A 27956-nucleotide genomic window follows, 5' to 3' on the forward strand; every position below is an offset into this window, starting at 1 on the left:
CAGATGATGGCTCAAGTACTTAAGTCCCTGCGACCCACAAGGGAGAACTGGATAGAATTTGTCTCTTGGCTTCAACCTGGCCCAGCCCTGCCTGTTGTGGGCATTTGGGGAGTGGACCAGCAGACAGAAGATCTCTGTCTCTGTCTCTTTGCCTTTAAAAAAAAAAAAAAGAAAGAAAGAAAGAAAAGAAACCAGAAAGGAGCTCTTAAGGACACAAGTTCATGAACAACACGGGGATAGGGTGGCAAGAAGGGGAAGGGCAGGGCTGTGTGACCTGACAGTACTAAGGGGCCCACACCCTTAAATCCATCCTGGGAGTGCTGCCCAGGCCAAGTTGTTCAAGTCTTTAGGAGGCAAAGCGTGGGATAAACAAGGCACAGAACAAAAGCCATAGGTAAGGGGCTGGCACTGGGGCACAGCAGATTAAGCAGCTGCCTGCAACACTAGCATCCCATATGGGTGCTGATTTGAGTCCAGCTCCCCGATAATGTGCCTGGGAAAGCAACAGCAGATGACCCAAGGATGTGGGCCCCTGTCACCCAGGTAAGAGACCCACATGGGGTTCTAGGCTCTTGGCTTAGGCTTGGCCCAGGCCAGGCCTTTGCAGCCATTTGGGGAACGAATCTTTCTCTTCCCCCCTCTCTCTGCAATTCTGTCTTTAAAATAAAAAAAAAATCCTTTAAAAAAGTTAAGAGCAGTTTGGGCAACACCATGGAAAGATTATTAGACTGAGACAGCCTGAATTATCATTGGATGATGGGTCACTTATATTTTATTTTTTTTTTTAATATTTATATATTTGAAAGGCAGAGTTACAGAGAGGCAGAGAGAGAGAGAGAGAGAGGGGGGTCTTCCATCCACTGGTTCACTCCCCAAATGCCGCATGGCCGGAGCTGTACCGATTCGAAGCCAGGAGCTAGGAGCTTTTTTCCAGGTCTCCTATGAGGATGCAGGGGCCATCCTCCACTGCTTTCCCAGGCAATGATAGAGAGCTGGATCAGAAGTGGAGCATCCGGGACTTGAACAGCTGCCCATATGGGATACTGGCACTGCAGATGGTGGCTTTACCAGCTACACCACAGCATCAGCCCCTGTTATTTTCTATAATGAACATGTTAATATTTACGTAATCCATCTCTATGCAGCCAAGTGACCTTGGGTAAGTTTCTTGATTTCTGGGTAACACTACACAGGCTGCTGTGGAGAATTAATGTAACTATATCAGTGTTGTATTTGACATGTCAGCAACCAGAAAGTGGTGACAATTATTATTAAATGGGGTGGCCCTTTCTACTCTTCCAGCCTCATCTCTTAATGGTGATCAACCATGTTCAGCCACAGTATCCACTCATCTCTCAAATCCTGATCCCGGATTATGGACTCTAGCTACTCTCCTCTCTCTACAGTCTGAATTCTTCCAGGCTAGGGGACACAGAATAAGGGGAAAATCCAGCTGATGTCATTTGAATCAAGGCTATAACTTTTTCCCAAGTATTTTCCTAGAATAAAGCAGTGGGAAGTCATGAAGGCTGAATGTTTTCAAGGGTCACACTGCTTGCTACACTAACTGTACAGCTTCCATTTTCCAAGTGACATCAGCAAACTGTTCATTCTACCTACGAAGGCTGAGAACAACTTCGGCAGATTTGCCTCTGGACCGTAGTGTAGTGCTGCACGAACCTCGGGCCCATCCAGGACATGCAACCCAGTCTCCTCCCTGCAGGAACATTTGACCTGGATACTGCGATGAGTCACAGCACTGTCACTCTGAGATGTATGGCCCTCGGTAAGTTCTTTCCCTTCTTTCACAGAAAGAGGCTGGCTCAAATGAGCTTTCATGTTGAAATATCAGCAGGCATATCTTTGTTTTAAATGCAGGAGGATGTTTGGCATGATACAGCAATGGGGTTGGAAACATGGACTACTTGGAGGAACAGCCTCCAAGAAAGGGAAGAAATTCCTAGGCCAAGAGCATCTCAAAAAAGTGGTGTAGAGTTAGGGCCGGCGCTGTGCAGTAGTGGGTAAAGCCGCCACTTGCAGTGCTGGCTTCCCATATGGGCACCGGTTCAAGTCCTGGCTGCTCCACTTCCAATCCAGCTCTCTGCTATGGTTTGGGAAAGCAGTAGAAGATGGCCCAAGTCCTTGGGCCCCTGCACCCGAGTGGGAGACCCAGAAGAAGCTCCTGGCTCCTGGCTTCGGATCGGCACAGCTCCAGCCATTTTGGCCAACTGGGGAGTGAACCAGAACCAGCGGATGGAAGACCTCTCTGTCTCTTTCTCTCTGCCTCTCCTTCTCTCTCTGTGTAATTCTGACTTTCAAATAAATAAATAAATCTTTCAAAAAAAAAAAAAATGGAGGCAAAAGGAGTGAATTCCTGGGGATCCAGGTTATCATGTAGCCAGATTCTACTAGTTGCTAAGGAAGTAAATTTATCCAATTATTACCTATTATTTCTCTAACTTGCTTGGAAAAAAATTTTTTTAAATTTATTTTCACTTTATTTGGAAGACACAAAGAGTGAAAGTCACAGAGACATCTCTGACTGACTCTTCACTGTAACATGCAGGCACCTTTAGCCCAATCATTTACTTCTTAGACTTCTGTGACCAGGAGATCATTGAGACTTTTGTAAGTATAGAGCATCTTAAAAGCAACCCTCAGTCACTAGTGGGAAAACTGGGGAAATTCATATAAAGACTGGGGGCTGCCACTGTGGTGCAGCAGCCTGCTTCCTGGATTCTTCCTATTTCTCTGGCCAGCCCTCAATTTGCTTCACGGCTTTTTCCTCCTCTGTCCCTCTCTCCGATGGTGGGGTCCCTTTGTCTTAGCTTCTTGCCACTGCTCTCTCCACAAATCCTTGGTAGATGATGTCATCCACCCCCAGGTTTCACCCACCAGCTATCTATTGGTGGTGACCCATGACCTATATAACTCTGGCCTGATGTCACTTCTGGTCCACCAATTCTATCTGGAAAATTTATAGGCATCTTCAACTCTCCCTTGCCTAAGGCTGAAATCTTCCTTTTTCTTCCTTCACTCTTTCAGTGCTTCTGAAACCTTCATCTTGGTGGATGTGACAATTCTCATTTCACATGCCAAGAGGGCTTGCTCTTGTGGCTGGTGTGTGGTTTAATGGGTTAAGCTGCTGCTTGTGACGGTGGCATCCCTGTGGGCCACAGTTCGAATTGCAGCTGCTCCGCTTCTAACCCAGCTCCCTGCTAATGTGCCTGGGAAAGCAGCTGAAGATGGCCCAACTTATGAGCCTCTGACACCCATGTGGGGACCTAGATGAAGCACCTGGCTCCTGGCCTTAGGCTTGTTCAGTCCTGGCCATTGCGGCCATCTGGGGAGCAAACCAGCCGATGGAAGCGCTTTCTTTCTGCTTCTCCCTCTTTCTCTCTGTAACTCTGACTTTCAAATAAACAAATCAATTTTGAAGAAAAAGTGCTTGCTCTCTTGTGCCTTCCTGCTGTTCATGGACTGCTTCCTCTGAGATACACATTCCTTCTGCCCCTCCCTTGTCCCCTTTGATGCAATAATTCCTATTGGCCATTTAGGGTTCAATCATGCTCTTCTTCCTCTGGGTAGCCTTCCTTGATGAGACATAGTCACATGGTTACAAGTTGCTCCTAAAATATCAGACCTATCACACCTCAGCTTTTAGTTCTGTTTTCCAGACTCTAAACATTCCCACGAAAGTGGGGAATACATCTTACCATTCTTACGTCTTCAGCAATGGCATGTGGGTGATACTCCATAGATGTTTGTCTCTACTGCTGGTCTCCGTTTTCTCAGTCTTGGACAAACCCAATCAAGCCTTTATCCGACCACTCCCCAACAGCACAGGATGATCAACGACATTCGGGTTGCTGGACACAATGATCAGTCCTCAGCTTCTCAGTGTGTTTAAGTCTCCTAGAAACATTCTTCACTTGGCTTTCAGTACCCCCATTCTCTTGTTTCCATGGTGACTTCACCAGTTGCTCCCCCCTTTCTCTCCTCTGCTGGTTCCCCCTTATTTCTTGGAACACCCCTGAGCTTCTGAGCGCAGTGAACAGACCCATTCTCTTCTCCATCTACACTCCCTAGGTTATCTCGAGCATGTCATGGCTTAAAGCACCACTGACACTTGACCCACATCCATTTTATCTCCAGCTGGCAGCTCTTCCCCTTCCAGACTTGTCTACCCAAGGTCCTCCTTGACATTCCCACTTGGATGTCTTAATAAAACGCTTAACATTTAACACGTCCAAAACTGAGCCTCTACTATTTCCTCTCCAAATTTGCTTCCATTGCAGTCTTTCCCATCTCAATGAATAGCATTTTAATTTAGTTTAATGGAGGCTAGGTTAAAAAAAAATTATCACCACTCTTGATTCTTCTTTCCACCTTCAGTAAAAATCCCGACCACCTCTCACTTTCAGTAATCATGGTCATATCTTTTCTAGTTGATTCCAAGTGTCTCTTAACTGTTCTCCATGCTTCTGCCTTTGTTCCTCTACAGTCTCTTCCTCTTTTCAAAACTTCAGTTAGGGACCAGTATTTTAGAGCAGTGGGTTAAGCCACCACCTGGAATGCTGGTATCCCATACTGGTGTGCTGGTTTGAGTCCTAGCTGTTCTACTTCCCATCCACCTTCCTGCTAATGTTCCTAGGAAGGCAGCAGATGATGGCCCAAGTACTTGCATCCCTGACACCCACATGGGAAACCCGGATACAATACCTGGCTACTGGCGTCTGCCTGGCCCAGATCTAGCTGTTGTTGCGGCCATTTGAGGAGTGAACCAGTGGATAGAAGATCTCTTTCTCTCTGTCTCTCCCTCTCTCTCTGTTACTTTGCATTTCAAATAAATAAATCTTAAAAAATAAAAATTTAAGTCAGATAACACTCTTACACATAAGCCCTCCAAGGGCCTCCCTGCTTTTAGAGTTAAAGCCTAGGTCCCTCAAAATAACTCTAAATGATGTTTTTCTTCCTACTCTTCAATCATAGCAAGATTTTTTTTTTCAGATTTATTTATTTGAAAGGCAGAGAGAGAAAGACTGAGACAGAGAGATCAATCTTCCACCTGCTCGTTCACCCCCACAAATGACTACAACAGCCAGGGCTAGGCCAAGCCAAAGCCAGGAGAGAGGAACTCTATCTCCCACGTAGGTGGCAGGGGCCCAAGCACCTGAGTCACCATTTGCTGCCTTCCCATGAAGGTAGGAAGCTGAATCAGAAACAGAAAAGCTGGGACTCAACCTGGCCCCCCAACATGGGATGCTGGCGCTGCAACTGGTGGCTTAACACACTGTGTCACAACACACAACGTGGGCCCCAGGAAGACATTTTGTTCTTTCTGCTGTGTGTGTTTTTTTTTTTTTCCAGATTTATTTTATTTGTTTGAAAGAGAGTTACAGAGAGAGGCAGAGAGAGAGAGAGAGAGACAGACAGACAGAGAAAGGTCTTCCATCTGCTGGTTCACCCCCCAGATGGCCGCAACGGCTGGAGCTGTGCCAGGAGCCAGGAGCCTCTGCCAGGTCTCCCACATGGATGCAGGGGCCCAAGGACCTGGGCCATCTTCTACTGCTATCCCAGGCCATAGCAGAGAGCTGGATCAGAAGCGGAGCAGCCGGGACTTGAACTGGCGTCCATATGGGATGCTGGCGCCTCAGGCCAGGGCTTTAACCTGCTGCACCACAGCACTGGCCCCTCTGTTTTTATTCCTTAGCTCTTATCCTCGGATCTTTGTGCCAGTGTCTCCCTGTCAGAGGCCCAAAGACCCAATCCATTCTTCTTACCTGCTTATGCTGTTCACAGCACTAATCACTCCTGACACACACACACACACACACACAACACTTTTTTTTTGGCCATTTCTCCCACTAGAATATAAACTCTATGAAGGCAGAGATGTAGTCCGTATTTTTTGTGCCTCAAATAGGGCTTGGTGTCAGCAAGTGCTCTTTGAAAACCCGCTAAAGTAATGAGGGAAAGGAAAGAAGGAATTGGAGGAGGAAGGAGGTAAAAACAGGAAGGAGAGATCCAGATGCAAGACACCCGCAGTTGAGTAAATAACCCGAGCTTTTTCTGTAATGCACCTGTGGAAATCCATTTTCTAATTACAGAGGAATTATGCCAAGGCTGTGGTCAGTGTTGCCCCCTTAGAGAGAAACAGATTGACAGAGGCACGTTATGTGCTAATTTAAGTCCATTAGGTGCTGAAAACTGCCAGGAGCATGTGTTTGTGATGACAGCCAAATTAGAGAATTCTTGCCTAGAGTTTTGTTCCCTGTAAGATTAAATCAAGTAAGAGTTCAAAATAAATATATTATCCAGGCCAGTTGAAAGTTTACAAGCAGGGGGAGCAGAGAATGGGAACTTGTAGAGTTTATGCGGGACATTTTTGTCTTTGATGGGCCCTTCAGTGAGGAAACTTGAGAACTAGACTGGGTCAAGGAGTTTGCTTTAAACAAAGAACCCAGAGGATGACAAAAGTTGCACAGCTTCTACCATTTACATGCATAGATATAAAAATTCTGGTTGTTGGCTTTGGGGAAAAAAATGGTGACAGCCTAGGAAACAGTGCGTTCTCATTTGAGCAGAAGTTGTAGCTATTTTATTAACCTCAGGCAAAGCACTTGGCCGTACGTGCTTCACTCAGCAAAGGAGAGAAAATATGGTTCAAAAGGAGAACCTCAGTTAAGTGAAAAAATCAGATTCCTTGCACCTGAGCCAATTTATCCTGCGCGCATGGCTCACACTCAGACCAGCTGGCACAAATGTCCAGCTCAGAGGACACAGAGCCCAAGCCCCCCAGAGCCTGCTGGAGTCTTGGTCACCCAAGCATTGCTCCTGGAGTTCTACACACCCCAGGGCTTCTGAATACTTACACTTCTCTTCTTTTCCATGTTGGCTTCTTCAGCTGCTTTCTGGTACCTACAGAGAAGGAGGAAAAAGAGAATACTCTCAGATTAAACTTATATTTTCGCTTTTTCAATCTTTAAGAAATGACTTGTGCATGTCTACTTGTGCTAGCAATTGTTTTTAATCAACTCTGTCGAAGAAGCAGAGAACCAGACAGCCCTGTGACTGTTCCAGTCATTCACCCTGTTACAACAAAAAGACCCACGTGGGTCAATGCTAGGAAAATACTGTTAGGGAGGCGAGCATTTGGCCTAGCAGTTAAGACACTTCTTGGGACACATGCATTCCCTAACAGAGTGCCTGGGTTCTATGCTCCCAGTTCTAGCTTCCTGCAGATGCTGGGAGGCAATGCTGATGGTTCAAGGACTTGGGTCTCTGTCACCAACATGGAAGACCTGGATTGACTTCTCAGTTCCCAGCTTTGACCTAGCCTAGATGCAACCAGTCTGGGCTTCTGGGGAGTGAACATATATCTAGCATATGCATCCATCCATCATCTATCTATCTATCTTTTTTCTATCTCTCAAAAAAAATTATGGAGTAGGCATTGTGGTAGAGTGGATTAAATTACCACTTGGGAGCCTGCATTCTATATTGAAATGCCAGGATTCGTCTCCTGCCTCTGCTTCTCACCCAGCTTCCTGTAGATGTGCATTCTGGGAGTTGGCAGGTGATAGCTCAAGTACTTGGGTCCTTGTCACCCACATGGGAGATCCAGATGAAATCCTGGGCTCCTAGCTTCAACTGGCCCAGCCCTGGCTATTGCAGGCATTTGAGAAGTGAACTGGCAGGTGGAAGATGTCTTTTCCACTCTTTCAAATAAATGAAAAAAAAAAATTAACCCAAACAATTCAGTGTTAGCTGTGTTAGTAAAACATCCCTTTAGTGGTAGTAGTCATTAGAAACCAAGATTTAGAGCTTGGAAGAGAGATTTGAGAAGGTCATTTAAAGTGAGGCCTTGCTGGGACCGAAGCTGTAGTGTAGCGGGTAAAGCCACCGCCTGCAGTGCCAGCATCCCAGATGGGTGCTGGTTGAAGTCCCAGCTGCTCCACTTCCTGTCTAGCTCTCTGCTATGGCCTGAGAAAGCAGTAGAAGATGGTCAAAGTCCTTGGGCCCTGCACCCACGTGGGAGACCCAGAAGAAGCTCTTGGCTTCAGATCGGTGCAGCTCCAGCCATTGTGGCCATTTGGGGAGTGAACTAGTGGATGGAAGATCTCTCTCTGCCTCTCCTTTTCTCTATGTGTAACTCTGACTTTCAAATAAGTAAAATCTTTTTTTTAAAAAAGTTAGGACTTGTTTGCCCAGATACATTATTAAAATAATAGATGATATCATTTATAAAATCTACCAAGAGTGTACAGTGTAAGATGATGCACAGACTCAGTCCTGAAGACTCTAACATTTAGCAACTGACAGAGGAAGAAGGGGTAGTAAGAGAATGACCACAGAAAGCTTCAAGGAAAAATCAGAAAAGTGCCAGAAAAGCCAAGGGAAGAAAAAATTGGGGGAGGAATAAGTGGTGAGAGGCCCTGTTTAAGCAACATCCCCTTGATGTAGTAACCAGTATGTCTGGTAATCTTGGTAAGCCTCTTCCATGATAAAAATCACTAGTTCACCCAGATTCTTTAATAGGCATTTGGAGTATTCTAGGTTTTTTTTTTTTTCTAAGATTTATTTCATATATTTGAAAAGCAGATGACAGAGAGAAAGAGAAAGAAAGAAAGAGAGAAAGAGAGAAAGAAAGAGACAGAATCTTCCATCTGCTAATTCAATTCCCAAATGGCTGCAACGGCTAGGGCTGGGCCAAGCAGAAGCTGAGAGCCAGGAACTTCATCCATGTTTCTCATGGGCAAGGCTCCAAGCACTTGGGCCATATTTCACTGTTTTCTCAAGTGCAGGGAGCTGGGTCAGAAGCAGAGCAGCCAGGACTGGAACTGGCACTGAGATATGGCAGGCCAGAATTGTAGACAGCACCTTCATCTACTGCACCATGACACCATTCCCAGTTTTTCATTATTGCAAAGTGTCTCCACAAATGTCCTTGTGCGTGTATTTTCTTGCATTTGTACTAAAATATCTGTCCAAGAGATTCCCTAAAAGTGGGAATTCAGAAACAGTGGGTTGTAGCTAAACAAGACTTTAGAATTGGCCTTGAATTTATCTTTCCACGCCCCTGGGATAATCATCTACAGCATATTACAGCAACAATGCAATATATGAAAGAGCCAATCAGCTGATGGGTTTTTACTTAGTCATTTGTCCTCCAGGGCAAGGTATTTACAATGTGATTAGCTGAGCAAATAAGCTCAGAGGTTCCTGTCCATGTACTGTCCCAACAGAAGCACAGATTTTAAAACACCAAATGGTGCCCTCCTCAGCCCTGTTCTTTTAGTATCAAGGCAGCTGTAAGACCAGGTGTATGCGCTGATGACTGTGTTGACGCCTGTTTTGAAATTCCCACCCTTTATCTATAATGAAATATTGCTACACAGATACACAGGGAGAAAGACTCTACACCACCGCTTTCTTCCAAGTTAGTTGCTTGGTTCTTTTTTGTTTGTTTGTTTGTTTAAAGATTTGTTTATTTATTTGAAAGACAGAATTATAGAGAAAGAGGAAGAAAGAGAAAGAGAGAGAATCTTCCATCCACTCATCTCTCCCCTGATAGCTGCAATGACCAGGACTGGGCCAGATCGAAGCCAGGAGCTTGGAGGTTCTTCTGAGTCTCCCACATGGGTGCAGGGGCCCAAGGACTTGGGCCATCTTCCTCTGCTTTCCCAGGCCACAGCAGAGAGCTGGATCGGAAGTGGAGCAGCTGGGACTTGAACCACCACTTGAATGGGATGCTCTGCCTGCACATCCTGCTGTGCCACAACGCCGGCCCTCCTTGGTACTTTTCCATTTTGGACTCTCAGAATTCGGAGAGACTCTGAGGCCCAGTGCTTTTGAATTCAGTGTTTGAACAGGATTCCTGCCTTGGACATTACTCAAAGGCACTCGGAGCAACAAGCGTTATTCTGACACAAAACGTGAAGGTCATTTATTTGGAAAGGCATTTGGAAGATCAAATCTGAGGCAAAAATATTTGCTATGAAATTTCTATAAATAAAACACGTCCCCCATGCCTTCCCAGATTTTCTTGTGCTACAGTCTCTTTTTCCTCACAGCAGTGTTTAATCCTGCAACTGCACATTAATGCTCAGCTGTGAGGCAGGCAGCTGATGGAGGATGCTAAAATTATCTGGGGAGTAATAACAGTGTCTCAAATTTTTCTGAGACCAGAAAACAGAGTTCCTGAGCCATGACTCTTGCTTGTATGCCCTCAAACAGAGCAAAGGGAACTATGAGCCAAAAAAGGGAAAATGGAAACTCCCAAGGTTTAGGCAATGTGCCCTTTTCTTTTAGAACAATTTCACCCACTAAAATGTTACAGAAAAGCCGAAGAAGAGGAAGCTAACCAGGGAGGGCCAAAGGTCAGTTTTGTCTTAGTGAAAGAAGAACAGTCGCAGAAAACTCGATATGAACACTCTTTTTTTCCCTTTGGAATGGATAAAGTATCTTGAGTAGCAGGAGTGATAAGTGGAGGCACGCTGGCCTCCTGGGAGTCAGGGATCCACAGGCCGGGCTCACTGAGTCCACCATCTTGGTGGATGACCTCAGTCACGACTTCAGGACTTCCTAATCTGTTAGAGGAGGGTGACAGAGGTTAGCCTGGTCTGTGGCTCTCAGACTCTTAGTTCTTTTCAAACGCTGTCTTATTTAGAACATACCATATAAAAGAGATCAAAGTGGGACTGCTGAGTGGAAGGTCATGGGGCTCAGCCCTTTAGATCTTCCCATCTTTTCCAGAGCTAGTCCCTGAGGGTCTGTGAAGAACTCAATGAAGATGGCTTGAAAACCACTGAACTGGAGTCCCTTGAATCATACAAGGGACCTTTTGTAAAGAGCTCTACCCAAGAGCCCACTTCTATGAAGTAAAATCATGTCATGCTGAAGTCACTATGGAGTGAAACTAAGGGCAGCTGTTCAAATCGTCCCTGTCAGTGGGACCTTCCCTACCTCAAATTTAATGATTTATAAAGTTAGAAATTCAGTCAAACAACTAGCCGGAAGCTATAAGAACCTCTGAGACTCAAGTTTTTATGGCTGAAACATTTGTACCTCTAACCATAAAATGTATTAGCAATTCGAAAGTCAAGATCAACTAATCTATCAACACTGGCCAGATTACGCTTCCTACAAATACTTTTACATTAGTCTCTAGTTAGAAACCTAAGGTTTCTACAGCCTCTTAAAAAATAAAGATGTATTTATTTTGGATGTCAGAGACAGAAAGAGGGCATATGCTCTTCTAACCACCGTTCACTCCAAAGTCTGGGCTGAAGCAAGGAACCAGGAACTCTATCTGGGTCTTCCAGGTGGCTGGCAGTGGCTAAAGTGCTTGGGCCATCTTCTGCTGCCTTCCCAGGCACATTAGCAGGGAGCTGGATTGGAAGCAGAGCAGCTGAGACTCGACCCAGAGATTCTCTGATACTGCTTTGCAGGCAGCATCTAAACCCACTCACTGTGCCATAACACTGTTCCCAGAACTAGTAAATATTATACAAGCTTACGTAACAGGCTCACCAGCTTCCTGCTAATGCAAATGGGAAAAGCAGTGGAAGATGGCCCATGTACTTGAGCCCTTGCCACCTACGTGGTAGCCTGGGATGGAGTTCAGGCTCCTGGCTTTGGGTTGGCACAGTCCCAGTTGATGCAGCAATTTGGGGTATAAACCAGCAAATGTAAGCTCTCTCTGTCTCCCTCTGTAATTCTTTCAAATAAAAAAATACATAATTCTAAAACTCAAAATATAGTATCTTAAAATATGAAAAAGGTCACCAGGTAGGTGTTGGAAATAGAAATTAATATTGTGCTTTATGGAAAACAGTACTGCAGTCTTCTCTGAGAATCTATGGTGAGCAAACCCTAAAAAGTTTAAGCAGTATTAGCAACCTGTCTCCTATGAGTATAAAAACTGGAAAAGAAACATAGGCTCATTCTCTGTTTTTTTGCTGTCTCTTTTATTTATTTATTATTTATTTGACAGATAGAGTTAGACAATGAGAGAGACAGACAGAGAGAAAGGTCTTCCTTCCGTTGGTTCACTCCCCAAATGGCCGCTATGGCCGGAGCTACGCCGATCCGAAGCCAGGAGCCAGGTGCTTCCTCCTGGTCTCCCATGCGGGTGCAGGGCCCAAACACCTGGGCCATCCTCCACTGCCTTCCTGGGCCACAGCAGAGAGCTGGACTGGAGGAGGAGCAACTGGAACTAGAACCCGGCGCCCATATGGGATGGCGGCGCCGCAGGTGGAGGATTAACCAAGGGAGCCACGGTGCCGCCCCTTTTGCTGTCTTAAGAATATAATATTGGTGCGGGGGAAGATGTAGCTGCCTCTTCTCCGAACCACCCCTTTGCCTCCGGACTTCTCTGGGGCCAGCAGTCGCCCAACTAGGGGCCCGGGGCCGCGGGCTCTGCCGACGACCATGGGCTCCATGTCCAACCAGCAGTTTCCAGGTGGCTGCACCAAGGCGGCGGCGAAGACGCCCGAAGAGGCGCCGGAGGACGCGGCCGGGGCGGTGGACGAGCCACCACCGCCGCAGCTGCTACACGGGGCCAGCATCTGTAAGTGGTTCAACGTGCGCATGGGGTTCGGCTTCCTGTCCATGACCGCCGGCGCCGGGGTCGCGCTAGACCCCCCGGTGGACGTCTTTGTGCACCAGAGTAAGCTGCACATGGGGCCTCTGGAGCCTGAAGGAGGGTGAAGCAGTGGAATTCACCTTCAAGAAGTCCGCCAAGGGCCTGGAATCCATCCGTGTCACCGGGCCTGGTAGGGTGTTCTGTATTGGCAGTGAGAGGCGGCCAAAGGGGAAGAGCATGCAAAAGCGCAGATCTAAAGGAGAAAGGTGCTACAGCTGTGGAGGTCTAGACCATCATGCCAAGGAGTGCAAGCTGCCACCCCAACCCAAGAAGTGCCACTTCTGCCAGAGCATCAGCCACATGGTGGCCTCGCGCCCCCTGAAGGCCCAGCAGGCCCCCAGCTCCCAGCGAAAGCCAGCCTACTTCCGGGAGGATGAAGAGGAGATCCACAGCCCTGCCATGCTCCCCGAGGCCCAGAATTGAGCCACAGTGGTAGGGGCTGGTTTTTTGGCTATCAGGAAGTTTCAAGGAACAGGCATCAACTGCAGAGTGGAGAAAATGGGGACAGGGTGGGTTGGGGGGAGCTGGCATTGCCACATATCCCAGGCTGGGGTTCACAGCATCACCCCTTTTTCCCTCGTGCCGGGAGGAAGGAGTGAGGCAGGGAATTCCAACCATGCTATATCCAAATGCAATTAAGGGGTTTGGGGGGGTATCACCCTGTAGCCTGCATGCTTTATCTGAGGCCCCGCGTGCCAAATCTCTAGCTTTGGAAAGTCGCCTGGATGGGGGAAGTTTTCCTTTGAAGGAAGGATATGGAATACTTCCCTAGCCAGGGTGAGAAGACTGGTTGTGGGACCAGATTCCTGGACCCAACCCCCAAACCACTACATCCTGTGGGAGGGACTCTCGGGACGAAGGCAGGGTTTTTCCACATCTTGTTTCCTCATAACTCGATCCTGGGACGGGGTGCTGGGAACTGTCCCAAGCCGTGGGTTGTGACGATTGGCAAAAAGGGTGGCTAGGGGAACAGTCACAGACCCGCTGCTCCTGAGCTCACTCCTGACCCCATTCTGGGCCAATGCGATTTATTTACTTGCTCCCTTGGATAACTGCACCTTGGGTCCCACTTTCTCCAGGATGCCAACTGTACTATGTGCAAATGATGTATCTTGTGCATTTGAACTTTTTTTTTTAATATAAATAGTCTGGGTTTGTATTTTTGTATATTTTAATCAAAGTCCCTCACTCCTGCACTGTGTTCTCAGGTACATGAGCAATCTCAGGGATAAGTCCGCAGCAGCTCCAGGTCTGCACAGCAGGAAGGCTTTTTGTTGTTTTTATCACCATGGAGAGCAACTATTTGGAGTGCACAGCTTATTGAACTACCTCATTTTGCCAACTGGAGCTGGCTTTTTTGCCACAGTGTCCTCTTGAAACCCCCTCCACCTTGAAAATGTTTCAGGGAGATAAAGTGTTAATGGGGTTGCCCCATGATTGAGCTCCTCCTCCCGGAAGACTGAAAATTAGTCTGGGCAGGAAAAGACGGTACAGAGAAGTCAGACGGGCCACGCCAGCTGAAACGCCCAGAGAGGAAGCCATGGTCAGGGCTGCTTGATCCTAGGACACAGGTCTTTTGCTTCACTTAACAGAGCCATCCTTCATCAACCAGATTTAGGCGAGGCCCACTATGCACAACAGGGTGTGTGTGTTTGTGTGCACACACGCGTGTGTGAAAAATGGGAGCTGGTAAGGATGAGTTGAAGACCAATACCCCTGTACCCATCCTGTGCTGTCCAGGGGTGAACATGAAGCAAGGACTAAAAAATTCTTAACCTTCCCAAATTCTTGGCTTCCAGGGAGACCCATAAGTGAGAGCCTCGGTGGTGGTGTCTGGAGCCAGTGTCCTGCCCTGTGATTGTAGTGATTACTGTCATGGTAACTGAAGGAGAAGGGGGTTTCATGTACATGCTGAGAGATCACCGCAACCTACCTCACTGTGTTGAAATGGGACAAATGCAATAGAACGCAAAGGATTCATACAAAAATCCTGAACAAAATAGGAAGCTCCGCCCCTTGTTCCCAATCTCCTGAGTCAAGACCATTTCCTGATGGGACTCATGCCAAAGACTTAAGACACTGATGCATTTGGATTGGTCAGACCTCAATTTATCTGAAAGAACAGAAGCTATTGGGCACCTTCTGTGTAGAAAGGGGGTTTGGAGATCAAGAAGGGGACTATGAATGTACATCCAAGTCACTCAGGAACTTTTATGCAGGTGCAAGAAACTTATGTCAAAGTAGCCATAAGATTGTTTGATAGGAGACGGACGAATGTAACTCCATGTTTACTGCTAGAAACCAAAGCTTTGTGTGAAATCTTGAATTTATGGGTGGGAGGGAAGGAGGGTAGGAAAGCTTGCGTCTGTTCTTTGGCTGACCCCCCCCATTCCTGAACTGCAGGAGATATAAGCCCCCTTGGGTTTGGTGACCCCATCACTGGGGAGTGTGTATTTGAAGGTTGATTTTTGCTGTACTGGGTTCCTCCTTTCCCATTTTCTAATTGCTTTGTAATACATATGCTGACTCTCCCCATCCCTTCTCCTTTCCCTGGGGAAATGCAATGAATAAATCAAGATTTACTGGTACTGAAAAAAAAAAGAATATAATATTAACTGCCCCACATCTGTGCCCTTCCCTTCCGTTCCTCTGGAATAAATGTCCCCACCAATCTCACAGTCTACCAGATAAAACTCTACTCTTCTTCAATATAAGACATCAGAAGAAACGTAATAAATAGCAACAAGCCGGCTGGCGCCACGGCTCACTAGGCTAATCCTCCACCTTGCGGCGCCGGCACACTGGGTTCTAGTCCCGGTTGGGGCACTGGATTCTGTCCCGGTTGCCCCTCTTCCAGGCCAGCTCTCTGCTGTGGCCCGGGAAGGCAGTGGAGGATGGCCCAAGTACTTGGGCCCTGCACCCCATGGGAGACCAGGAGAAGCACCTGGCTCCTGCCATCGGATCAGCGGGTGCGCCGGCTGCAGCGCGCTGGTGCGGTGGCCATTGGAGGGTGAACCAATGGCAAAAGGAAGACCTTTCTCTCTCTCTCTCACTCTCCACTTTGCCTGTCAAAAAAAAAAAAAAAAGCAACAAGCCTAAACATTAACTGTGTACGTTCTTCTCTACATCTCACTTGTCTCAACTATGAAACAGGGATAAATATCCCTCCTCACAGAGTGTTTATTAGAATTAGAAACAGTATGTATTCCTCTCAGATGTCTAGCAAGCTGCCTGGTGCACTGATTCCGCTGAATGGGTTCAGGATTTACAATTTTGCATAATTGCCATTTGCCCTTAGTAACCTTTATGGGGAAAGACAGTTAACCCATTATGCTATGAAGACGAGACCTCTGAGGTCCCTTTGTACTTTCTTTCTGAAAGATGAAAAGGCCCCTGCAATGAACAGCCTTTTCCAACTTCCTCTCCTCAGTGCTACTGCAGGACCCAAGCCCTTGTGAGAAGCAGCTGGGCTGGAGAGGGACAGAATGAAGAGTGAGAGGCACTGAGGAAGAGGTGAGTGCCTCACTGAAGTGCAAGGAATGAAGCGAAGCCAGGAAGAGGGCTGATGTCCAGAGCAGGGTGTGGAGCAGGGTGTGCTGGTGAGGTCAAAGCCCAGGGCTAGTGCGAGTAAGAGAATGTAACGTGTGGAAGACCAGGAGGCTCTAATAGGATTTCTGAATGGGTCATTTCATAGAAGGATAAGGTTGAGACTGGAAGCGGAAGTGTGCCAAACAACATGCAGGTTGAAGAAGCAGGGAAGATCAAGAAATTTCAGGTGGGCATTGTGGCATGGCACGTTAAGCCGCTTCCTGGGTTCAAGTCCTGGCCACTCCATGCTTCCAGTTCAGCTTCCTGTAATGTGCCTGGGAAGGCACTGGATGGCAGCTTGAGTACTTGAGTTTCTGCTACTCATATGGGAGATCTAAGATGGAGTTTTGAGCTCCTGGCTTTGACCTGGCTTAGCTCCTGCCATTGTGGATATCTGGGGATAGAACCAGTGGATGGAAGATCTCTCTGACACTCTGCCTTTCAAGTAAATAAATTCTTGAAAAAAAAAAAAAGAAAGAAATTATGAGTCCAAAGTATCACACAGGTCCAACAATATGGGCCAGTGGTTCTTCATGGGGGTGCCACTGGACCTGGGTGGGGGGCATCTGGAATGTGCAGGCTTTTTGTCTTGTTGGGTCTTCTCCTGTATTCCTGTTTTTCTTTGTTGGGTGCCACAATGTTGGGGGTTGCTGCTTGCACTTGGAGGAGGGAGTGATGATGAATAGTCTATACAAGGAAAATATGCCTCACCCAGAAAGAGAGACATAAAGAGGAAAATGAGGCTGGGAGTTAGTGTCCCCAAGGAAGGCAGGGAGCTCATCCCAGAGGTGACACACCTCTGCAATGAAGGGGAAGACAGCAGTGTGGTACAGGCAGACATATGGAAGTGGGCATGGAAAACAGTGCACGGGAAATGGCACTGGAGATGTAGAAGAGTAGCAACCTAAGCTCCCAGCCCAGCATATTTCAGGGAAGCATGTGCAGAGAGAGCAGGCAGCCACTACTCAGAGACAGAAGCCATGAAAAGGGAAAGCCAATTTTAGTTAGACAGGTGGGGATGGCAGAGTGGGGGATGGAGGTAAAAAGGGCAAGAACGTGTAGAAGTTTTTCCGCAGAACAGGGAGTTTCCAAATCTCATCAATCACATCTCAACGCCGCCTCGTATCCTTCCCTTCCTTTCCCCGCGCTGGTGCCCCACACTCAACAGCTTTCACTTTGGCTCCGGAGAGAGCTCCATCAATTGCCTCCGTGCTATCGATCTCTTACCTTTCTGCTATACCTTTGACACTGTGTGAGAAGCATGGTAAGTCTGATCCTGACACTCTCCCTGCGTGGAAACCTTCAACAAGACCCTAACCTTAGCACAGCATTCAAGGCCACCTGGCCCTAACTGAACCGCACCGGTCCCTCTCCCTTTCATACGTCTCCATGCCAGCTGGTTTGATCCCTGACTCCTTTATTCGTGTTCAGCTTCCATGATCCTTTGCTGGAACCTCCTGTCTTAAACTGTATTCACTCTACTTCATATTCAAGTTTATTGCTAGGTTTCCTAAGACCATCTGTTCCACTCCCAGTGCTTCCCAAACTTCCCTGAAGCTAAAAATCATTTTTTTTGTTTGTTTGTTTAAAACAAGCCCCTGGGCCCCATTCCAGACAAATCAGAATCTGCAGAGGAGTAGCCTGGGAAGTCATATAGGATGATTTTAAAACATTTCTGGAAAAAAATTCCTCCCACCAGAAGGTGGAGTTGAATTCCTTTTCTCCTGAAAATAAGCCAGGCTTATTCACCTCTAATGAATAAAAGGTGACCAGAGTATTAGTGGACGACTTCCAGGGAACCCAAATTCCAGCTCTCTTCCTCCTTTGTTCTTTCCCTGCCTCTGGCTCTGGACTCTTGCCCTTGGAATCCAGTCACCGAGCCAAACAGCCACATGGAATGGCCATGTGTGGATGTTATGACCACGGCCCCCCAGCTGAGAGCCCAGATAACAGTCAACATCAACCACCCGACTGCAAGGAGTCTTTGGATGATAGCCTCCACCTTTGAGCTACCATGGTTCATGCTGAATACAGCAGAGACAAGCCCAGCCCAAACAGGAGATTCATAAGCTATAAAATAAATGCTGTCATTATTTTAAGACACTACATCTTGGAGAATTTTTTTAAATACCACCATAGGTAATTGGAAAACCATGCTATCAATAAGAACCCTAGGTGATCCTTAAGACCAGGAAAGTCTGGAGACCTAAATTATATTGTTTAATTCCTTGAGGTCAGGATTAAGTTTTAGTAGCTTTATCCCCCCTCCCCCATCTGACATATCTTTATGGATTTTCTCTTATTTCTGATAAAAATAAAAATTAATTCCTAGATTTTATTTCTGATAAAAATTACTGCAATGTAAAAATATATAATGCAGACAGTAAAAGGGCCATGTGGTCTCACCTTGACCTCCACTGCACCAAGTAGGAACCAAGGTCAACAATTTGGAAGGGCAGCATTTTGCACATAGCAGGTGTTTGACGGATTTGTTCTTGAAGAAAAGGTGACATTGCAGATAACAGAAATTCCCTATTGGTATTTCACTGTGTCCTTGACACAGCTCCCAGAATCACTTTCTTCACATCTTTACCAGCTTTCTTCTACAAAATGTGCAGCAGCTTCCTGTTACTCGCAAAGTCTATACGCACAAGGCGAGCCTACTGCCTGTCCAAGGCTCCTCCCTACCACGGCATCTCCACTGGCCGATGTGTGTACCAACTCAGGCACATCACTGACACAGACCGGCCCCTGAACATCTGCTGATGTCTCTATGCTAGTCATTGGGCTACAGCTACACACTAGGGATATAAAACACACAAGAATGGGGCCCTCATACCCAGGGCAGGGGTCAGCAACTTTGTTCTTAAAGGGCCAGACAGTAAATATGTTGGACTGTAAGGGTGATATGGTCTCAGTTGCAACTGTAACTCTACCGTTATAGCACAAGATCAGCCATAGACATACACAAATGCGCGCAGCTGTGTGCCAAAAAACCTTGATTTCCCAAACATGCAGCCAGGCGAGCACAGTTTTGCATTGTTCAGCAGAAGTTTGCCCAGTGATGAAATGTCTCTGTGCTGTTGAAGATGGCAGCCAAGGGTTATCAGGTGCTTGAAATGCAACAAATGCACCTGATAAACTGAATTGTAAATGCTGTTTAATTTTAATTAATTTAAATCTAAACAGCCATGTAAATAGTGATTAGAAAAATGCAGGTATAAAGTGTACCTACCAGCCCCTTCAACCAAAAAAAACTTGTGTTCAAATTCATCTCCACCAGAAAGCCTTCCTGCTTAGCTCCTGCTCATGATGGTCTTTCTCTTTATCCCATCCTCACTTCTATTCCTTTTGCCCTTGTTGATATTTTGCTTTGCAATTATGTTTATTATAATTGTCTGTTGTAACTTTTTCTTTCCCCAACTAAACAAAAATTCCAAGGCAGAGAATATGTCTTTTGATTACTGTTACCATCCTCTGTTTCCACAGTGCCTTCCAAGGTGCTCAAAATCCAGGGAGTGCTCAGTAAGGCCCCTTCGTACTTGTATTTCCTTCACAATTTCCCTGACAGATGGCAACATGCGCTCCACACAGATGGTCCTCTTGGACCAGGCTCAGCACTTACTTGGAGAATATTTCCACAATGGCCGATGACTTGTTCTTGTTGACAAGAGAAAGTTCTTTCGCTGTTACCCTCAGTGATAGCGAAGTCCATTGTCGTCTATTAAATGGAGCTGATTCCATCTTGTCTTCAGATACTGAAATACCTATGCAATAAAGAAAAGCAAAACATTAGACACAGGAGAGGACTTTCCAGCATCCAGGGACTGGCAGTGGTGTGGTATAAGTAGAGAACAGAGAACTCTACACTAGAACACTATACTTTTCTACTGATTCTCTCTGAAACTGTGTAATCTTGGTCAAATGATTGAATATCTTTGGGCTGGAGTTTCCTACAAAAGGAGGTTAGACAAGATGATCTCTAAGGTCCCTTCCAGTTCCATCATTTTATGACTGATCCTACTGTGTAGATACTAACTGGCCTTTTCCTGAACCCAAGTCTGTTCCAAAGTCACATTTGGAGTGAAATGTTCTCCTCTACTGAATTACATCCCAGGAGAGGTACAATCAGCCTCTCACAAGACTCAGATCCAAAGTAGGTTCTACCTGCATCCAAGTTTCTTTTGGCTGCCCTCTACCCACAAGTTTTGTGGCACTGGCCACCTGGTGTTGGGGAGAGATAGGAGTACACAGAATGGCGTATTAGAAGAGCAAGGGCTTTAAGGTGGGACAGATTCCAGCAAAATCATAACTTTGTTACTTTGAACAAATTATGTAATTGTTTCAGTTTTAGTTTCTTCAGCTGAAAAATGAGGATAATATCTATCTTTAAAGGGTTTTAATGTAGACTTAGGGAGATAATGTGTTCAAATATAATTTATTAGCACTGGCTGATTTTATAATTCTTAGTATTTTAAAGCCCTTAAACAATTGGGGGAAACATAATGTACTTTCAATTCAGAAAATAAAATCTCTAAACTGAATTTTATAAAAATCTCTTCAGGGGCTGGTGCTGTGGCGTAGCAGGCAAAGCCGCCACCTGCAGTGCCGGCATCCCATTTAGGCGCCAGTTCAAGTCCCATCTGCTTCACTTCCAATCCAGTTCTCTGCTATGGCCTGGGAAAGCAGTAGAAGATGGCCAAGTCCTTGGGCCCCTGCACCCACGTGGTAGACCCGGAAGAAGCTCCTGGCTCCTGGCTTCGGATCAGCGCAGCTCCGGCCGTTGCAGCCAATCGGGGAGTGAACCAGAGGATGGAAGACCTCTCTCTCTCTCTGCCTTTCCTTCTGTGTGTAACTCTGACTTAAAAATAAATAAATCTTTAAATTAAAAAAATCTCTTCAAACTAAAGAATACATAAAGCCATATCTTTGCCTCAAGTAGTCTCTATCCATTAATCTGAACTCTGTGTGTGTGTGTATGTGTGTGTGTGTGTGTGTTTTCAAGATTGATTTTTTTTTTTGGCCGGCGCCGCGGCTCACTAGGCTAATCCTCTGCCTTGCAGCACCGGCACACCGGGTTCTAATCCCGGTCGGGGCGCCGGATTCTGTCCCGGCTGCTCCTCTTCCAGGCCAGCTCTCTGCTGTCGCCCGGGAGTGCAGTGGAGGATGGCCCAAGTGCTTGGGCCCTGCGCCCGCATGGAAGACCAGGAGAAGCACCTGGCTCCTGCCTTCGGATCAGCGCAGCGCGCAGGCCGCGGCGGCCATTGGAGGGTGAACCAACGGCAAAGGAAGACCTTTCTCTCTGTCTCTCTCTCTCTCACTGTCCACTCTGCCTGTCAAAAAAAAAAAAAAATATTGATTTTTTTATTTCAAAGAGCAGAGCAGGAGAGCGAGAGAAGGATCTTCCATCTGCTGATACCCACAACATACCCAAATACCCACAACAGCCAGGGCTGGGCCAGGCAGCAGTCAAGAGCTCAGAACTCCATCTGGTGGCAGGGACCTAAATACTTGGGCCATCATCTGTTTTCAGGAGCATTAGCAGGAAGTTAGATGGAAAGTGGAGGAGCTGAGACTCAAATGAGTACTCCGATACAGCATTTAACTGCTAGGCCAACTGCCCACTCTTTTCTTTGAACTTTTTGAAGTACTGTTTGTAGCTTTCTTTGACAGCCGCAGAGCATACCTGATCTGGTAGAATATACGGTTTATACTACCAACATGGGAAACCTGGATTGACTTCCAGGCTCCTTCAGCCCCATCCTAATCCCAGCTGTTGCAGACATTTGAGGAATGAAGCTTTTTCTTTCTACCTCTTGAATAAACATTTTTAAAAAGTTTATGGAAAAACAGAATTAAAAGGCGAGTTTATTTTTGTGCCCAAAATTTTGAAATCTATGTACAGCTTTACTATTTGTGTGAATCTATTTGTTTTAACCCCAGGTTGGAAGGCAGCACAGAACAAGTACTCTAGTGGTCAGGATGTCTGCTGTAAGAGACAGATATGTCTAAAGTAAGTGGTATTGGCCTCACACATAAATTTGGATTCCTTTCCCTAAAACTTGGATTTTTCATAGTATCCTTATGATGAATAAATAAGACAAAGAAAAGACCCTGATACAGTATAAGGAAGCAATAAAAATTTTTTAAAATATTATCTGCTTCCTGGACTAAATAACCTTAAATCTACCTTTTTTTTTTTTTTAATAAATAAACCTGAGGGCATCACATAATACATGACAACTGTTCTCCACTTTATAACTGACAGACTCACAAACACTGGTCAGCCTTTTCTCCAGTGAGCAAAAGACATGGAAGCAGGGGCCAGCACTGTGGCATTGTGGGTAAATCCCTGCCTGCAGAGCCAGCATCCCATATGGGTGCTGGTTCACATCCCGGCTGCTCCGATTCTGACCTAGTTCCCTGCTGATGACCTGGGAAAGCAGTAGAAGATACTCAAGCGCTGCAGATGGAGGCTTGTGGTTTTACATAATTCAGTTAATCTGAATTGTTTGTTGCTCCCATGTCTTTTTTTTTTTTTTTAAGACTTATCCATTCTTTTGGAAGGCAGAGCTGCAGAGTTAGAGAAGGAGGGAGGGAGGGAGGGAGGGAGGGAGAGAGAGAGAGGGAGGGGGGAGAGAGCGAGAGAGCGAGCGAGAAAGGTCCTCCATCCGTTGGTTCACTCCCCAGCTGGAGCTGGGCTGATCCAAAGCCAGGAACCAGAACCTTCTTCCGGGTCTCCCACATGGGTGCAGGGGCCTAAGCACTTGGGCCATCTTCTGCTGCTGGTGGATTAGCAGGGAGCTGGATCAGAAGTGGCACAGCCAGGACTTGAAACTAGGGCCCATGTGGGATGCCGGCACTGCAGACTGTGGCTTAACCTGTATGCCACTGTGCTGTACCCAGAAAAAGGAGTTAATTCCCATGTTTAAGTCAATGGCTTTGATTACTCTCAGCCAGATAGCCAAGCAAAGTGAGAACATCCACCTTGATGTAAGGCATACCTTATACTTAAGCACTGAGTGGCTCTCACTTTCACCCTGGTCACACTTCTTTCAGAGGCACACTCTTACTTCTTAGCAACATGATTAGCACCTGAGAAACAGATAAAGCTGAGGATCAAAGCATGGCTTTTTTTAAAAAAGATTTATTTTAGGGGCTGGTGCTGTGGCACCGTGTGTAAATCCACTGCCTGCAGTGCCAGTATCCCATATAGGCACCAGTTTGAGTCCCGGATGCACCACTTCCAATCTAGCTCTCTGCTGTGGCCTGGGAAAGCAATAGAAGATAGCCCAAGTCCTTGGGCCCTGCATCACGTGGGAGAGCTGGAGGAAGCTCCTAGCTCCTGGCTTCGAATCAGCACAGCTCCGGCCATTGTAGCCAATTGGGAATAAACCAGTGGCTGGAAGACCTCTCTCTCTGCCTCTGCCTCTCTGTAACTCTGGCTTTCAAATAAATCTTTAAAAAAAAAAAGATTTATTTTATTTGAAAGGCAAAGTTACAGAGAGAGGGATCTTCCACATACTGGTTCATTCCCCCAAACAGCTGCAATGGCCAGGCCTGGGCCAGGTTGGAGCCAGAAGCTGGAAGCTTCTTCCAGGTCCTGAACTTGGGTGCAGGGGCCCAAGGACTTGGGACATCTGCTGCTGCTTTCCCAGGTGAATTAGCAGGGAGTTGGATCAGAAGTGGAGCAGCAGGGCTGGTGCTATGGCATAGCAGATAAAGCTGCCACCTGCAGTGCCGGCACCCCATGTGGGTGCCCATTTGAGTCCCAGCTGGTACATTTCAGATCCAGCTCTCTGCTGTGGCCTGAGAAAGCAGTGGAGAATGGCCCAAGTGCTTGTGCCCCTGCACCCATGTGGGAGACCTGGAACAAGCTCCTCTCTCCTGGCTTTGGATTGGTGCAGCTCCGGCCGTTGCAGCCATCTGGGGAGTGAACCAGTGGATGGAAGACCTCTCTCTCTGTCTTTCAAATAAATGAATAAATCTTAAAAAGGGGTGGGAGGAGGAGCAACAGGGACTCAAACTTCTGCCCATATGAAATGCTGGTGCTGCAAATGGCAGTTTAACCTGTTATGACACAATGCAGGCCAAAATATGTGAGTTTTTTGTTAATATTTATTTTATTTATTTGAATCTCAGAGTTACATAGAGAGAGGGAGAGACACAGAGAGAGACAGAGATCTTCCGTCCACTGGTACAGTCCCTAAGTGATCACAATGGCCTGGGCTGAGCCAGGCCAAAGCCAGGAGCCAGGGGCTTCATCCAGGTCTCCTGTGTGGGTGGCAAGGACTCAAGCACTTGGGCCATTTCTGCTGCACTCCAGCTCCATTAGCAGGGAGCTGGATCAGAAGTGGAGCAGCTGGGGCACAAACTGGCACCCACATCGGATCCTGGCATTACAGGTGGCAACTTTTCCTGCTATGCCACAACACTAGAACCTCAATACATGACTTTTTAAAAAAATTGTTTGCTTATTTACTTGAAAGGCAGAGAAGAGTTCCCATCTGCTGGTTTACCCCCTAGATGCCTGCAATAGTGAGGGATTGGGCAGAGGCTGATAATGGGAGCCAGGAAGTCCACACAAGGCTGCTACATGGGGGCAGGAGTATCACTCCTTGAAGCATCACCACTGCTTCTCCCAGGTCTGCAACAACAGGAAGCTGGAGTCAGTAGTCAGAGCCAGGAATTGAACTCAAGTCCTGATGTAGACTGTGAGCGTCTTAACCACTAGGCCAAATGTCCACCATAGCACATGATTTAAAAAAAAAAATCATTTATTTGAAAGGCAGAGCAACAACTGAGTAATCTATCTACTGGTTCATTTTTTATTTTTAAACATATGGAAAAAGCCTATTTTTAAAAAAATATTATTTATTTGAATGGCAAAGTTACACACAGAGAGAGAGAGAGAGAGAGAGAGAGAGCAAGAGAGCGCTTTCAACTGCTGGTTCACTCCCCAAATGGCTGCAACAGCCAGAGCTGGGCCTGGCTTGAAGTCAGGAGCCTGGAGCCTCATCTGGGTCTCCTACATGGGTACAGAAGCCCAGGGACATGCTCCATCTTCTGCTGATTTTCCAGGCCATAGCAGGGAACTGGATTGAAAGTGGAGCAGCTGGAACTTGGGCTGGCGCTCATATGGGTTGCTGGCACTGCAGAGGGCAGCTTAACTCTCTATGCCACAGGGTCGCCATAGTGGTTCACTCTTCATATGCCTGCAATAGCCAGGGCTGGGACAGGCTGAAGTCAGGAGCCCCAAACTCCATCCAGGTCTCCCATCTGAGTGGAAGGTGCCCAAAACGCTTGAGCCACCATCTGCTGCCTTGCAAGATGCATTATTAGGAAGCTGGATTTGAAGTGGAGTAGCTGGGTCTTGAACCAGCATGCTGATATGGCGTGCAGGTATTCCAAGCCAAGAACATAACCCACTGTACCACAATAGCTATAGTTAGCACCTGATTTCTTTTTTTTAATATTTATTTTATTTATTTGAAAGACAGAGTTACGGAGAAGGGGTAGAGACAGAGAGAGAGGTCTTCCATCTGCTGGTTCACTCCCCAACTGGCCGCAATGGCCGCAGCTGCGCCAATCCGAAGCCAGGAGCCAGGAGCTTTCTCCAGGTCTCCCACATGGGTGCAGGGGCCCAAGGACTTGGGCCATCTTCTACTGTTTTCCCAGACCATAGCAGAGAGCTGGATCGGAAGAAGAGCAGCCTGGACTAGAACTGGCGGCCATATGGGATGCCAGCGCTGCAGGCCAGGGCGTTAACCCGCTATGCCACAGTGCCAGCTCCAGGACCTGATTTCTTGATAGATCTGGCACCAGGTTTCTGAATACCTACTTTCTAGATGTAGGGAGAGGACCCTGCCCCAGCAGTGCTCCTAATCTACCAGGGTTGCTATACCACCTGCTTTTCTGGCTTGGTGGGAAAGAAGGGAAAAAAAAAAACAAACCTGAATTGAGTTGGGACTTACAGAATAGACAGAATTTCAACAAAGTGAGCACAGGAGAAGAAAAGGGCACCTCGGTGCCAGGAAAAGCATTAGCACCTTTAGGGAGTGAGTTAGACTCTAGGTGCAAAAGAAGTTGAAGATAAGATAGGAAGAGACAGAATGGGGCCAGCATAGGAAGAGCCTTGGAAACCTTGGGCTATTTTCCAACAGTGGAGAAGGAGCCTGTGGGCGAGCACGGTGAGTTCTAGTCTCAGTGTGCTATCCCTTACATAGGTTTGACCTTTACTGTGAATAAAAATAATGATTTCCCCGAGTTTTAATATCCCTATCTGTAAGATAAGAGCTCTGCAGTGGATTACCCAGTCTCTATGGAGGAACACAGAAAGGTTCTGTAAAAGCAAATACAGCCGGCGCCGCGGCTCAATCCTCCACCTAGCGGCGCCGGCACACTGGGTTCTAGTCCCAGTTGGGGCGCTGGATTCTGTCCCGGTTGCCCCTCTTCCAGGCCAACTCTCTGCTATGGCCAGGGAGTGCAGTGGAGGATGGCCCAAGTGCTTGGGCCCTGCACCCCATGGGAGACCAGGATAAGTACCTGGCTCCTGCCTTCGGATGAGCGCAGTGCGCTGGCCACAGTGCGCCGGCCACGGCGGCCATTGGAGGGTGAACCAACGGCAAAGGAAGACCTTTCTCTCTGTCTCTCTCTCTCTCTCTCACTGTCCACTCTGCCTGTTAAAAAAAAAAAAAAAAAGCAAATACAAGGAGCAGGTATTTGGCCTAGTGGGTTAGGCCACACGTTAGAATACCTGTGTCCCAGGCTGCAGTGCCTGGACTGTTCCCAATTCCAGCTTCCTGCTAATGCAAACTCGGGGAGGCAGTAGGGATGGCTCAAGTAATTGGGTTGAGTTCCTGCCACCCACATGGGAGACCTGGATTGGGTTCCTGGCTCTTGGCTTCTGCCTGGCCCAACTCTGGATGTTGTAGCCATTCGGAGAGAGAACCAGTGGATAAAAGATCTCTCTCTGTGTCTTTCTACTGCTCTGCCTTTCAAATAAATAAATCTTAATTAAAATAAAAAGAAAGAAAGGCAAGCTGCTGAGGCGAAAGATGCCAGTTTTAGATACATACTACAGAATTTTACACTAAGGGAGAAGCTTAGAAATGCAGTAACCAAATCTCCCTCTTTTTTATATTGAGGGACCTGAGCCACATAATGGCCCCATAATTTCCCAAAGTCACCTGCTGATTTGCATTAGAGCTAGAGTTCTAAATCCTGGTCAAGGTCTTTTATCAAATCAGGCAGCTTGAGTGGGGATCGCTCAATGGTCCTGGGTGAGCTATGGCCTGAAGATAAAGATCTCAGGAACAAAGGTCCTTGAAAAGCTTAAGGGTTGGGCTGTGACTCACTGGGAACTGGCCCGTATCTGCTTCCTTAAGCTATTGCTTAGGGTGAGGCCCTTGGCTGTTCCAGGAAACTTATTCTAATTTCACTTACAGACTCACCTAACCAAGGGAATTCTCTCTCCCAGGCTGGGACAGAAGCAAATGGACTTGTCACAATAGCAATCCCAGAAGCCACTAATAAAATCCTGCTCTTATATAAATCCAATCTCAGTTCCACACCCCACCTCCTTTCTACCCCTTTGTCCCAACAGATTACCTGAGCATGTGGTATAGCTACCTGAATACAGACGAAAAATTAGAACAAAGCACAGATTTACTAAGAGAAAATGTTATCTTTTAGAAGGAGGTTGTGGAGTTTTAAAATT

The 27956-nt window shown here is 46.8% G+C and overlaps 1 protein-coding gene and 1 pseudogene across 4 annotated transcripts in view; one reads left to right on the forward strand and one right to left on the reverse strand.

The window, feature by feature from the left end:
• Positions 1 to 27956, reverse strand: part of LIMA1 (LIM domain and actin binding 1) — a 98976-nt gene that overhangs the window by 45283 nt on the left and 25737 nt on the right. For 3 of the 4 annotated variants that reach the window (XM_051846276.2, XM_051846273.2, XM_051846271.2), the window contains exons 2-3: positions 19863 to 20004; positions 6876 to 6921 (exon numbers count right to left, since the gene is read on the reverse strand). In XM_051846276.2, the coding sequence (XP_051702236.2) occupies positions 6876 to 6921; positions 19863 to 19981 (165 nt within the window). In that variant the 5' untranslated portion in view covers positions 19982 to 20004. Of the gene's footprint in view, positions 1 to 6875; positions 6922 to 19862; positions 20005 to 23241; positions 23333 to 27956 lie in introns of all 4 variants that reach the window. The other variant, XM_070052208.1, reaches the window with a different exon arrangement.
• LOC108176640 (protein lin-28 homolog A pseudogene) lies at positions 12316 to 13072 on the forward strand (annotated as a pseudogene).

The sequence above is a fragment of the Oryctolagus cuniculus genome, chromosome 11 (assembly GCF_964237555.1).
Source record: "Oryctolagus cuniculus chromosome 11, mOryCun1.1, whole genome shotgun sequence".
In the NCBI taxonomy this organism is placed as follows: Eukaryota; Metazoa; Chordata; class Mammalia; order Lagomorpha; family Leporidae; genus Oryctolagus; species Oryctolagus cuniculus.